Genomic DNA, 11825 nt, shown 5'->3' with positions numbered 1-11825 from the left:
TCAGAATAATTATTAAAAAAATATTTAAGATAAAAAAATTTGTCAAATGGTAGAAAATTGTTTTGAAGTCAATTTCCAATTATAATTTATATAGCTCTGTTTATTTATTAGTATAAAAACGCTAATTGAAATCGGGAATGTAAATAAACCGAGTGGCGCTTTGCAAAAACTTGCAACCAAACACCCCCTTTACCTCACGAACCCGCGCTTCTTCTCAAATACGAAAAATCACATTCTCTCCATTGCGATTCTCTACAGTTTTCTCCATTTCACCAATGGCTGAGCCGATCTCATTCCACATTCTCTCAGATGACGATCAGGATCCAAGTTCACTGCACTCTACTCCTCTTCCAATCCAGTCCAAGAAGCGAAGAACAGAGGATTGCGATCCTATCTCTACGCTTCCAAACCCTACAATTCTCATCATCGATGATGACCCGACGCCGCGGAAGCCAGGTTCAGACTCCACCCCGTCGTTCGTGGCGGAGACGCCGTTGTCCGGTTTATCCAAATCCGATGTCTCAATTGTTAAATGCACCTACGCTTCATCCAATCCGGAAGTTAGGGTTTCGACTTCTGACCAAAAGTTTGCTGGTGAGTTTGGTTATTTTTTATTTCGGGCTGACGATTTCACTCTGTTTGGATCCTCCGAAAAGGAAGGTCTCCCTCATTTTTTATTTATTCTGTTATGAAAATTATTTAAAGTTTAATTTTTTTACGTTCCTCTTCTTTTTATTTATTTTTATTTTATTTTATCTCTTCTTCGTACTCTGTGTTCCCATGGAGTCTTAATTAGAAGATTATTTGTTGTGTTTGGGTGATTAGCATTTTGGTTAAATTTATTTAGGTTGTGTTTGGTTCGCAAGAAAGTACAAACGAAAGAAAAAGAATGCTAAGAAAATGATTTTCTTGGTTATTTTATAAAATATTCAAGAGAAAATTAAATATAATTAAAATTAGTTAGAAACTTATATATTTTAAAATTATTTAATCTTTATATCGATGAGTTAAAATAAATAAAATGAGTTTGAAGCAGAAAATAAAAATAATTTATCATTTTAACTCTATTTTTTATTTTCCTTCATTTTTTTCTTTCTTTTTACTTTTCCTCTCTATTTTCTTTTCTTTGCATTTTCCCTCAAATTTTCTGAGAACTAAACATACCGTTAGAGTTTTGTTTGTGAATTAGGATTATAGGTTTGTTTAGATTTTGAATTTCTATCTATTTTGCATGAATTTGATTTAATTTATTTGTACTCCCCTTGTTTGCTTTATGTGTTAGAAATTAGCAGATTGATATGGTTGGAGTCTGACAATGAATCTGAAAGTGGTATTGGGAGGGGAAATTTGAAGGAAAATGAAAATGAAACGACTTGTGTTGATTCTAATGTTCTGAAAGTTTCAGATTTGAGTTCTCAATTTGTTGAGCCTGCATGTTCTCCGGGTAAGTTTATAAGGTTCAATCTGGTGCCTTGATGTCTAGATTCATAAATGAGTTTCAAAGTTATGAATGAAATTATTTCCATATCTTCTGGAGTTTATTTGTATTGTTCTGTGTTGCATTCTTCATCAGGGTCTGTCAATGAAACATGGATGTATAGAGACGGTTGTATGGTTCCAACCTTTTTGGAAGATGATATCCATCAGGTACATTCTTCATGGTTGTGGTGAGTGATGATAATTATACTCCCTTATGCTCATATTTGTACATATATAAAATGTGAAGGTCTAGCAATAGAAATGAAAATAGATTTCTATTAATTTAAAAAAAAACGAAAAATAAAAGAAAAAAATAAATTGGTACCACACTTTCAAAAATTATTTTCAACAACTTTTTTCTGAAAACGGGTAATTTTTAGAATAACATCAAAATATAGACTGCTATATATATAGATAGTGTTTTGAAAAATGCAAGCACTTTAAGAATTGAAAATGATATAAAAACAACAAGGTCTTAAACATGGCCATTGTTTTCATTTCTAAAAATAAAAACACTTTTGAAAAACCAGTTGCATTTCTGTTATCATTAAATGTTTGCAACCTTTTGGTTCCTTTTCAAACAATGAAGCTGCTTGCTGGAAATATGTTTTAGTGAAATTTCCAGAAGCTCTCATTGAGCATAAGAAAAAAGGTGCATTTGGCTTCCAAGAAGTCAATCCAAACATGGGTTTGTTTCATATTACTAGAAAAAGAACCCTACATCTCCGATATAGTCAAGGTGTCTCAGAGGTGGCACTTACATGTAATCATCCATAGCTAACTGCTACTGTGCTCAAGCTAATTGTGATTCAAATGATTGATGTACCAGCATACATGCTATTGGAGTTTTATAAGCCAGTGCTTTAAACTTTAGCACTGGTCATATAATGGTTCTAGTTTTCTCGTGGCAGTAGCAGTAGTGTTCCTTCAGCATAAGAATGATATAATTATTGGACAACTGCTTTCTGTAGTTCATCGTGCATACTATGTGCCATAATTAGGGTAGAATTGGTGTTCATGAGTGGAAACTTGGTTGTGAATATGTTCTTCATCTTTTGTTATTTATCGGATTTTGGTTTACCTACATGTGAATTCCTGTAGAAACATCTTAACAAAGAATTTTATTCAGCATGTTTCTATGATTGGGTGGCAATAAAAGCAGGTAGAGGACCATAGTGACAAAGAAAATGTTGGACTGGAGCAAAAGGATGATGTCCTAAAGCAAAAGAGTACCATTGAAGTTAATGCAGAGAAGAAAAAGAGAATGGACAGAGCAATGGGAACAAAAAATCAAAAGAAAGAAGAAAGAATTCGATTAATGGAAGAAAAGAAACTAAAGAAGCAAGTCAGTATTTTATCTGGTACTGTATTTTGAATTGGCAGATGCTTTTATGGATATAAATGACTGATTAAATCCATTATACAGGAAGAAAAATTGCAGAAAGCCGCTTTGAAGGCTGAAGCTGCTGAGGTGAAGAAATTGCAGAAAGAAAAGCAGAAGTGGGAGAAAGGGAAGCTTGCGCTAAAATCCATTGTGGCTCAAATTGACACCAAGGTTATAGAGTTGGGGTCAATTGGAGGTATGGTCTAATTGATCTTACCTATATCATTTACTTCTCAAATCTGGGATTGGTGATATGGCATCTTCCTCTTCTTATATTTACTGATATCATCTACTTCTCAAATCTGGTATGTGCTGAGCAAATTTTTTGTTTTTTACTTTCTTTAGGACATCTGCTTTCAAGGTTTGCTGAAAAGGGCCTTACATTCCGTGTAACATCAAATCCAATTGCAAGGTCCATTGTATGGACAATGACTGTTCCAGAACAAATTTCACAGGTGATTAAATAATTGGAGTTTGGATATAAAATTTGTAGGCTCTGATATTTAATAGCATCACTATATTCCCACCTTGCACTTATATTTCACAGCAAATAAGCCTGCAATTTATACTGGCAATTTTAATTTTTGGAAATTGATTATTAGATGAAACAATTTTATGTGGTTCAGTATCAATACTGTTGCTTCCTGGGCATTGCAACCAAAAATTGAGTTGGAGGGTCTAAAATAAAGCAGACTTAAGGTTGAATGTTTCTCTAACAATGGGAAGTGAGCCTTGTCTTGAGGTGCAAGCCTCATATCCCTCAAATACTGCAGAGAAAAAGCATGAAATGGATTTCAGCCCCTTCTGATGCATATTATCATGGGAAGGTTTATCACTTCATCAAATTGTTTGCTCTTAGCAATTATTTGAGGTGGATATTCCCCTTTTAAAATGCTAATCTGCTAGAGTTTTCTCTTTTGGTTGACTGCTTTTGGTTTTTATCCCCTGATTTGTTTGGTACGTTACATGATTGCTAGAGACTAGAGTCTTAGCGGTTGATTAAAAACTTGATTTGGTCAACTATAATACCTAAAATGACAAAAAGGGAATGAACAATAACAGTTAAAAGGCATTTGAGGTATTGTTAATTTTTACCTAAACACAAATATTGCCATACTGTAAAACATTCAATAATACACGTTTTGTATGTAGCAAAATAAGCTGTTTTTTTTGGCTTGTGTTTGGCTGAATGGTGCCAAGTATTTATAGTTTATCTTAATTCTTCATCAAACAACTGTTTCTTTGAAGCAAATGCTCTTTAGCCTTGTCTGAGATCATATTACATGTATGGATGTTGTTTCAAATTTTTATCTTGGTACTAGTATGCTAAGATCATGTGTAATGGTTGCTTTGAATAGCCAACATGGTACGATTGGCTGTTTTTGAGTTTGACAAATTCACTAACATAACAAGGCAATAACTATACTGTTAACTTGTTATAAGATTAATTAAGATTTATAGGCTTCCTTGCTATCCATGATGTTTGTGATTCATTTTGAAGTTACTGCATATAAAATTATGTTTTGATAGATATTGACATCTTGAGTTTATTGCAGCTTTCTCCTGAAGGAATGGAAATCCCATATGTATTGCTTGTATATGAGGCTGAGGAATTCTGTAATCTTGTTACTAATGAATCTCTTATGGATCATGTTTTGGGTGTTCAGAGTCATTATCCATCTCATACTGTTTGCTATCTCACAAATAGGTTAATGGCCTATATCCATAAAAGGTGAGAAAGTGCTGAAGCTTACTCATAGAATCCTATACCTTATTTTCTATGTTACCTTTGGCTTGGTTAATTGCTAAAACATTTTCTCTTTTCTGTAAAACATTGAGATTTTTATAGTTTTCTTCATTATATAGGAGGGTTAATGAATTGTGCTTATAGAATTTTCTTTAATTAAGTTACTGATATGTATTTCTTTTACATTTTTTGGTTGTTGTCATCTTCTCTCATAATTTTAGACATGCGACTCTGGGGGTCGTTGCATTTTGTTAATATCTAGTGATAGGCATGATGAAAAATATAGTGATGATACACTTCGGTTTGATTGTGGGTTTGTCATTGAGAGAGCAAAAGAAATCAAGACACATATACAAGTCCATAGTTTTTCCAAATAAGCACTGGATAATTTTATCAAATAAAATTCAATGAGTGTTGACATAGATAGACAGCTATACTTAAAATATTGAAAAAACCAATCATGTAAAACAATTGTCAAATTCTTCTGGTGTATTTCTTCTTTCTAATTAGAAAGGTATTATGGGGGGCAAAAATGAAATCAAAGAAAACAAGCAACTTATGATTGAAAGCATTGTCTTGCATGTAAGTGCACATGATATTTTTACATCTTAGGCAATCCATATGTTATATGCTAATCAAACACATAGGAAAAAACTGCTGAAAAAGACTTTAAATGCTTGAGAATTTTAAGCCACTGTACTCTTGGTTTAGCTTGTAATCGTGATCCTTGATCTTACTGTACTTTTGGGCTACATTGGCAAATTTGGGATTTGGAATTGTTGAATCAAGACAATAAAGCAGCATTTTGGAAGCAGTATGGTCAAGGAATTATCTTGCATAGCTGACCTGTACTTTACAAAAATGTCATAGTTCATTTTGTAAGTTGGAAGATCAACAAAATCCTTGCTTCTTAAAATTCTCTCAAGTCCTAACCAGCTGGACAATTTATTTTCCAAGAAAGCACTATCAAATCAACTATACAAATGCAATTTTCCAGAATACAAAACAAGCAGGTCTTTAATAAGATTTTATCTATCAAAGAATTGAAAAAATGAACTAAAATAATTTGTTAATTACTTGTGGTATTGGTTTCTTCATTCTTGTTGACTTCTGTGTATGACAAAGTTAGTACTAGTGTACAACATCCAGGTGTAGTTTTGATTAATAACACCAATAAAAGCTCTTCCTGCATCTATTTCCTTTGGTATAAAATGTATAAAGATTTACTCATGATTCTCAATGCAGCAATTATATTTCTCCTCATAGCTGTCACATAGTTTATGATTGCTTCTTCTTTTCTAGTTTAAGTCAATTCTCAAACAAGGGTCTATCACATCTGAGTCACTCTTTATAAGTAAGCTAATTTACTCTTCTTGCATCATGAGCAGAATTGCATGGCAATCAATTAATTTCATCTACTATTTTGGAATCATAAGTTTTCATCCAAGGATACAACTGGGTTTTTTTCACCATTTTATTGCTATATATTCTGTTTAGAGATTCGCAGAAATCAGATCACCTGCCAATTGAAGCAGATGTTATCTATTACAAATATGCAATGTCAATATGTAGATGTGGTGTTTTTTGTTCTTACTTTTTTTCTGGTGTGTGCGTGTGATGAACCTTCCAATTTGTTTCTATCAGGAACTATTTGTTTCTATCTTTTGCGGGATATATCCTTGTTAATTGTGTATTACTGCAATGATTTGATGCACATATTTTTTCGTTGTCTTAGGGAGCAGGGACATTACAAGAACCCCACAAATAGTAGCAGTTGGAGACGCCCTCCTGTTGAGGAGGTTAGATCATTTAATGAAAGATCTCTCCCTTTTACTTGCACAGAGCTTGAGAATTTCTAATTTGTGGCTTTTCATAGTTGAAATTAAAAATCTCAATATCCATCTTTGTATTGACACCTGATTTTTGTTATTGTAACAGGTTCTGTCAAAGCTAACCACTCATTTTCTTAGGGTACATTCAAGACAATGCATAGACGAAGCTGAATTAGCTGAACATGTTGTTGGTTTGACATGCAGCTTGGCCTCTTGTCAATTCAGGTATTGCATGCTCATCTTTGTGCAATGAAAACTAACCAGTTCAGGTCTAAATTGTTGAATTAAAATAAAACCTCTAACCCACAACATTAATTTTTGTGGCCTCTTGTAACCTATTATGATATATTTGGTATTATAGAAATTGGTAAATCAAGAGTTCCTGATGTTTTTATTCAGGTTTAAAGCAATTTTCATCATATTACCTAATATACAATACATTGGTATGATTATGCGGACTGCGTTTAAATTCTTTTTTATTAGTTAAAGTTGGGATTGCTTACTTTTATTTATTTTATATCAGAAACAAAAGATGTATTAATTAATATGAATAAAAACATGAGAAGAATGAGAAATCCTCCCCATGAAATACAAACCTGATCAAAAGACCCAAAGAAACCTCCACTTTACAGGGAGGACCATACAAAAGGAACCAAAAAAAAGTCTATACAAGTAGGCCCCAACCCTAGGGTGCATGTACCAAAAGCCGATTAAGCTTGAATTACACTCAAGGGAAATGGTTTAAAAATGTTAGTACAGTAGGCCCAAAAAGAAACATGGAAATGAAGCAAGTTCCACATCAACTCAAGTGTCTTCCAAGTATCCTTAGAAATCCTAGCATTCCAAGTAAACATGGGATCGTTTACTTTTTCTCTAGCAAAACTATTAGGAAATCTTAAAAACCCTTTTACCCCAATTATATGCTTATATCTTGGTTTTGTGTGGATGGGTTTGTGACTTGATTTACTACACTGGCTAGGATGCACACACATATATGGGATTTGCTGTGGCTACATTTGGAGGTGGTCAACGTTTCTGGTACTCAAAATATAAAGTTAATTAGCATGTGGCCACTTCTCGTCATTAGCTTGTAAAGCATCAATAAGGATGTGGTCACTTCCTCAAAATAGAAAAGTTTAAAATCTGTTAGATGTAGTTCAAATAAAGAAAGCAAAGTTGGGCAAAGTGGGGGGTGGCTCTGGTTGAAGAAGCAACTGTTTTGTTAAAAAGAGGGACAAAGAAAGATTCTATTTGCTGGAGAGCTCCTTCGTTTTTCATCCAATCTAGTAGGCAATCCAAAATAGGGTTTGGAATAGCATCGGTGACATAGTTTATCTTTCTATCCAATAAGAAAGTATCTTCTGTCCATCGGTTTGCTGATTGCAAAAAGCTTACCTTCATTCAACTGATTATGAATATAAGGTGCACAGAAGTGGTTGAAATGTACAAATGCTGATAAAAAAAGAAGAGAAATATTACTCCACAAAGAACAAAACTATCTGCACAAGCCAAATGCTGAGAAAGCAAATGTATACGCACTAAAACTGCTCTTACACTCAAGGAGGTAAGAACATCTCCTAAGTTACTTATGGATCTATGCATGTGGTCAGAGAACACTTTGGGTGAACACCCATCCAAACAAGTGGGGTCAATACAATAGTTCAGCAATTAGGCTGTAACATGTATCAAGAAAAAAAATTGTTAACCCAACAAATGCTCTCCACAAAACCATTTAGACACCATTGAACTTCCCAAACTCTCAGCAATATCTATTATTTTGTGAAGTCAACCATTGAACTTCCACAAGTCTTTCTCCACTCTCCTTTTTAGACACCCATGAATAATAACAGCAGAATCTCCCTTGTAACTTGGATTTGAGTGACTCACCAAGTCACTGATCGGCAAGACATCTTCCTTATCTGAGTAGTATGTGAAGAAGTATGGCAACTTTGTGACTTACATAGGTGTTTTTACTTAGGTTGTATTAGAGATTTCTTGTAAGAATAAACAGTAAACTCAGGTTAAGGATGCTTGATCTCTTTAGACCATAAATACTAATTGTTTAATGATCTGCCAATAAGTGTCCTGGTATACCTTGATCATGTATCCTATTGGGTATTTGCTTCCCTTGTTTACCCTTCATAGGTTTATCTATCTTGCTGAGAAAGGAAACTCCTGTAAAATCTTGAAAATAAAGAAATTAGTATCTAGTTATTCTATCTGCTATTGGCCTATGATCCCCCTGATTCTCATGTCTTGTCTTTTTCAGTGACCATCTGATTTAAAACCAATGAATTTGATTTCTTTAGAATTGCATCATCTTGTAGATCCAAATCAGTATAGGTTTTGTTGGTTTGTTTCATATTTTTCTCATATCTTTTTTTTCTTTTTTTCTTTTTCTCCCATTTGCATTCTTTTTCATACTGTTACTGATTGTAATTTAACATTGCTTATTTTTAATTGCAGAAAGAAGTTAACACGGTTATCTGTAAATGCTAATGGTTCCCTTATCCCCAAGGATTCCACAGATAGGAATCTAATAAAAAAGAGTGTCTGGTAGGTATTCTTTTCTCATATTACATTGATCATCAAGTATGACAACAGAAGAAAATCTTTAAATATCTTTCTGCATTTTTCTTAACTTGTGGATTGATAATAATTTCTGTATCACAGTTCTTATCTGTTACTTTTCACGTGTAGAAGTTGCACTGCTCTTTTAGTGCATGAATATCCATTTTGTTTACACCTTTTTCAGCCTAGTTGACTCGCCTTGGATTTAATTTCTGACATACCAAAGAGATGCCAAATTGTGTGATCAATTTAAATACTTATGTCAGTTACGTGTAACAATTTTAAAAAAGAACACTAAGCATATAATATATAACTCCCTTAGCCCTTCTTGACCACCTTTTTATTAATGTGTCAAACATACGTCAGCATGAGCAAGATACCATATAGCACTTATTTCCAATTTCTTTGCAAAACATCTCATAATCTGATGTGCGTAGACCACATATGGCATATGTGTTTCTCTGTGTGTGCTTGTGTGGACTGATAACATCCATTGATCTATGTGAGCATGTCATTGTTTTTCCTGATTTTTCTTTTCATATTCAGGTTAAAAGCATTGGTAGCTATCCCAAAGGTACAGCCACGATTTGCTATTGCAATATGGAAGAAATACCCAACCATGAAATCCCTTTTGAGAGTTTACATGGATCCAAGTAAATCAGTGAGTATTATTAGTGGCAGCTCTTTTTTCTATTGATGACCAATTCAGTAGTTTGACCTTTTTATTGGTGCACTACTCCACTTATTGTGAGTGTTATTGCACAGTTCAGTTTGTGCACCAGCGTTTAGGCATCTTACTACTCAATTACCATATCCTTAAAATTTTGTGAATAAAAAAAGATTGTTGTTCTTAAAACAGCAATTACCATGTCCTCTACATATCATGTGTGTCTGTGTTTCTTTGTACATAGATAAGTTTAGAACTCGTAATGGGGCTCTTGTTGGAAAAGAGAAAACAAAAGAAAACAAAGCTAAGGAAAGCAACTTTGAGAATGAATACTTTCCACATCTTATTCGAGTTATCTTTTGGTTTCCATGAAGATCCCTTTCCTTCTGTGTCTTCTTAGCTATAAACAGTGTATGTAATTATGATATTTAACATTGACTCTTTTATTTAATATGACAGGTGCATGAGAAAGAATTTCTGCTCAAGGACTTGACAACGGAAGGCTTACTTGGTGAAGATAGAAGATTAGGTGAGGTTTGTTCTAAGAGAGTGTACAGAATACTCATGGCTCAAAGCGGAAATATGAAAACCGATGATGTTGAGGATGGTGCTGATTTCTTCAGACACCAATCATCTTAAATTGTGATTCTTGGCTATCATTGTTATCATATGAACAGAAATAGATCCCTGTATATGGTTCACCATCATGTTTCGCCCACGAATTTCTTTGCTCTGCATTATGTTTTGTGTCTCATTCATTAATTCATACATTTCCGAGCATGAGGACTTAGTTGAAGTCAGCTGGAATCCACTCTCTCAAGCAGCATTGAGATTGGCTTTTGATTTCTATCCATGTTGCCGGGTCAGTAAGTCTAAGCAAGTTGGATAGTGACAAGTTGGGTGCAAACAGTGACATTTTTACGGACTATACCCCTCTTCAGCTCTTAGAGGCATAAACCCCAACCAACTCTGACAAGGGTTGCTGGAGCATGCCTGATTATTTAGGCTCAAGCTTCTCCCACAGTGACTTGTGCTTCCTGGCTGACCCTATCTTCTTGCTGCTGTTACCTAATCAAGGTGGAGTGTACGTCATCTCTTGTTACCAGGTATTCCTTTGAACCTTCTGGGAAATGATTCCTTTCCAGTTATTAAACAAAATGCAACGATGATTCTCTAGACATTTTCTTCTCTGTATTGACTAGGACACAAAAAGAGGGACCACAAGAGGGCTGCATTTTCATCATAGTGGGACACCCACTTAAGGGGACTGTCTATTTCCCCTAGTCAATTGCACCTTGTGGTCCTCACCACCTTAGGGCCTAAACTGTGGTCTGCCCCACCACCATCACCAGGTTCAGTCACCATCGCCCGCCACCACTTTCATGATTTCCAATGTGGCATACCACTGCCTTCATGGTTTCCATCCTGGCACAAAACTATAGGCTGCCCTATGTGGAGATGTGCCACCATCAACATCATCCATACTTGTTCCCCAAATGTATTTGTTTCCACCGGACTACCATTAGTCCTGCACACTGATTTTCCATCTCATCAAACACCATCCTTTACTGTACATAGACACTGATTCGAATCTTTTCTCATCAACCAAAGTCATCTCAACACCCGTGCACATCGCACTTAGACGGCTCTTTGCCTAAACTCCAGAAGTACTCACCTCCCTATATATAATGGACTTGCAGGTCTCCACAACTCATCAAGCTTTTGATCATGGAGAAGAGCAGATCCTTTCCTGACCATCCATACTCCTACTCAGACGCCCGGCATGGGTTTGAGGTACGCTCCAACTCATACAGCTTTAATGGTCCAATAGGCAAGGTGGACGACTTTGCAACATCCGATAATCCAGAGATGAAGAGGAGAAAGAGGGTGGCATCCTACAACATGTACTCCATGGAAGGTAAGCTCAAATCATCCTTGCGGAACAGCTTCAAATGGATCAAGAACAAGTTCACCGACGACTACTACGACGATATGTAAAAATCCCATCTTCATGTTCCTTTCCTTGTGGACTGATCAAACATCAAAGTGTATGAATCCTACTGAATTTCATGTATTTAGGCTGGAACCGAGCATGCTATTACTAATAAGTTGTCCACTTCTGGGTTTTATCTGAACGAAGGAAGT

At 35.0% G+C, this 11825-nt stretch overlaps 1 protein-coding gene across 2 annotated transcripts; it reads left to right on the top strand.

Moving 5' to 3' along the window:
- The first annotated feature begins 200 nt into the window (after positions 1-200).
- LOC117918754 (crossover junction endonuclease EME1B-like) lies at positions 201-10786 on the top strand. 2 transcript variants are annotated; one of them, XM_034835636.1, is made up of 12 exons: positions 201-594; positions 1283-1444; positions 1574-1647; positions 2639-2824; positions 2906-3059; positions 3209-3318; positions 4420-4595; positions 6346-6409; positions 6549-6667; positions 8909-8998; positions 9560-9674; positions 10140-10786. In XM_034835636.1, the coding sequence occupies exons 1-12, from the start codon at positions 276-278 to the stop codon at positions 10317-10319; spliced, it is 1749 nt and encodes a 582-aa protein (XP_034691527.1). In that variant the 5' UTR covers positions 201-275; the 3' UTR covers positions 10320-10786. The 2 variants fall into 2 exon arrangements, with proteins under 2 accessions (XP_034691527.1, XP_034691528.1); XM_034835637.1 differs by having other exon boundaries at positions 202-594; positions 2642-2824.
- Positions 10787-11825: the final 1039 nt, after the last annotated feature.

Source organism: Vitis riparia, chromosome 7 (genome assembly GCF_004353265.1).
Source record: "Vitis riparia cultivar Riparia Gloire de Montpellier isolate 1030 chromosome 7, EGFV_Vit.rip_1.0, whole genome shotgun sequence".
NCBI lineage: Eukaryota > Viridiplantae > Streptophyta > Magnoliopsida > Vitales > Vitaceae > Vitis > Vitis riparia.
The sequence above is the reverse complement of the archived record's forward strand: the minus strand, read 5'-3'. Positions and strand labels throughout refer to the sequence as shown.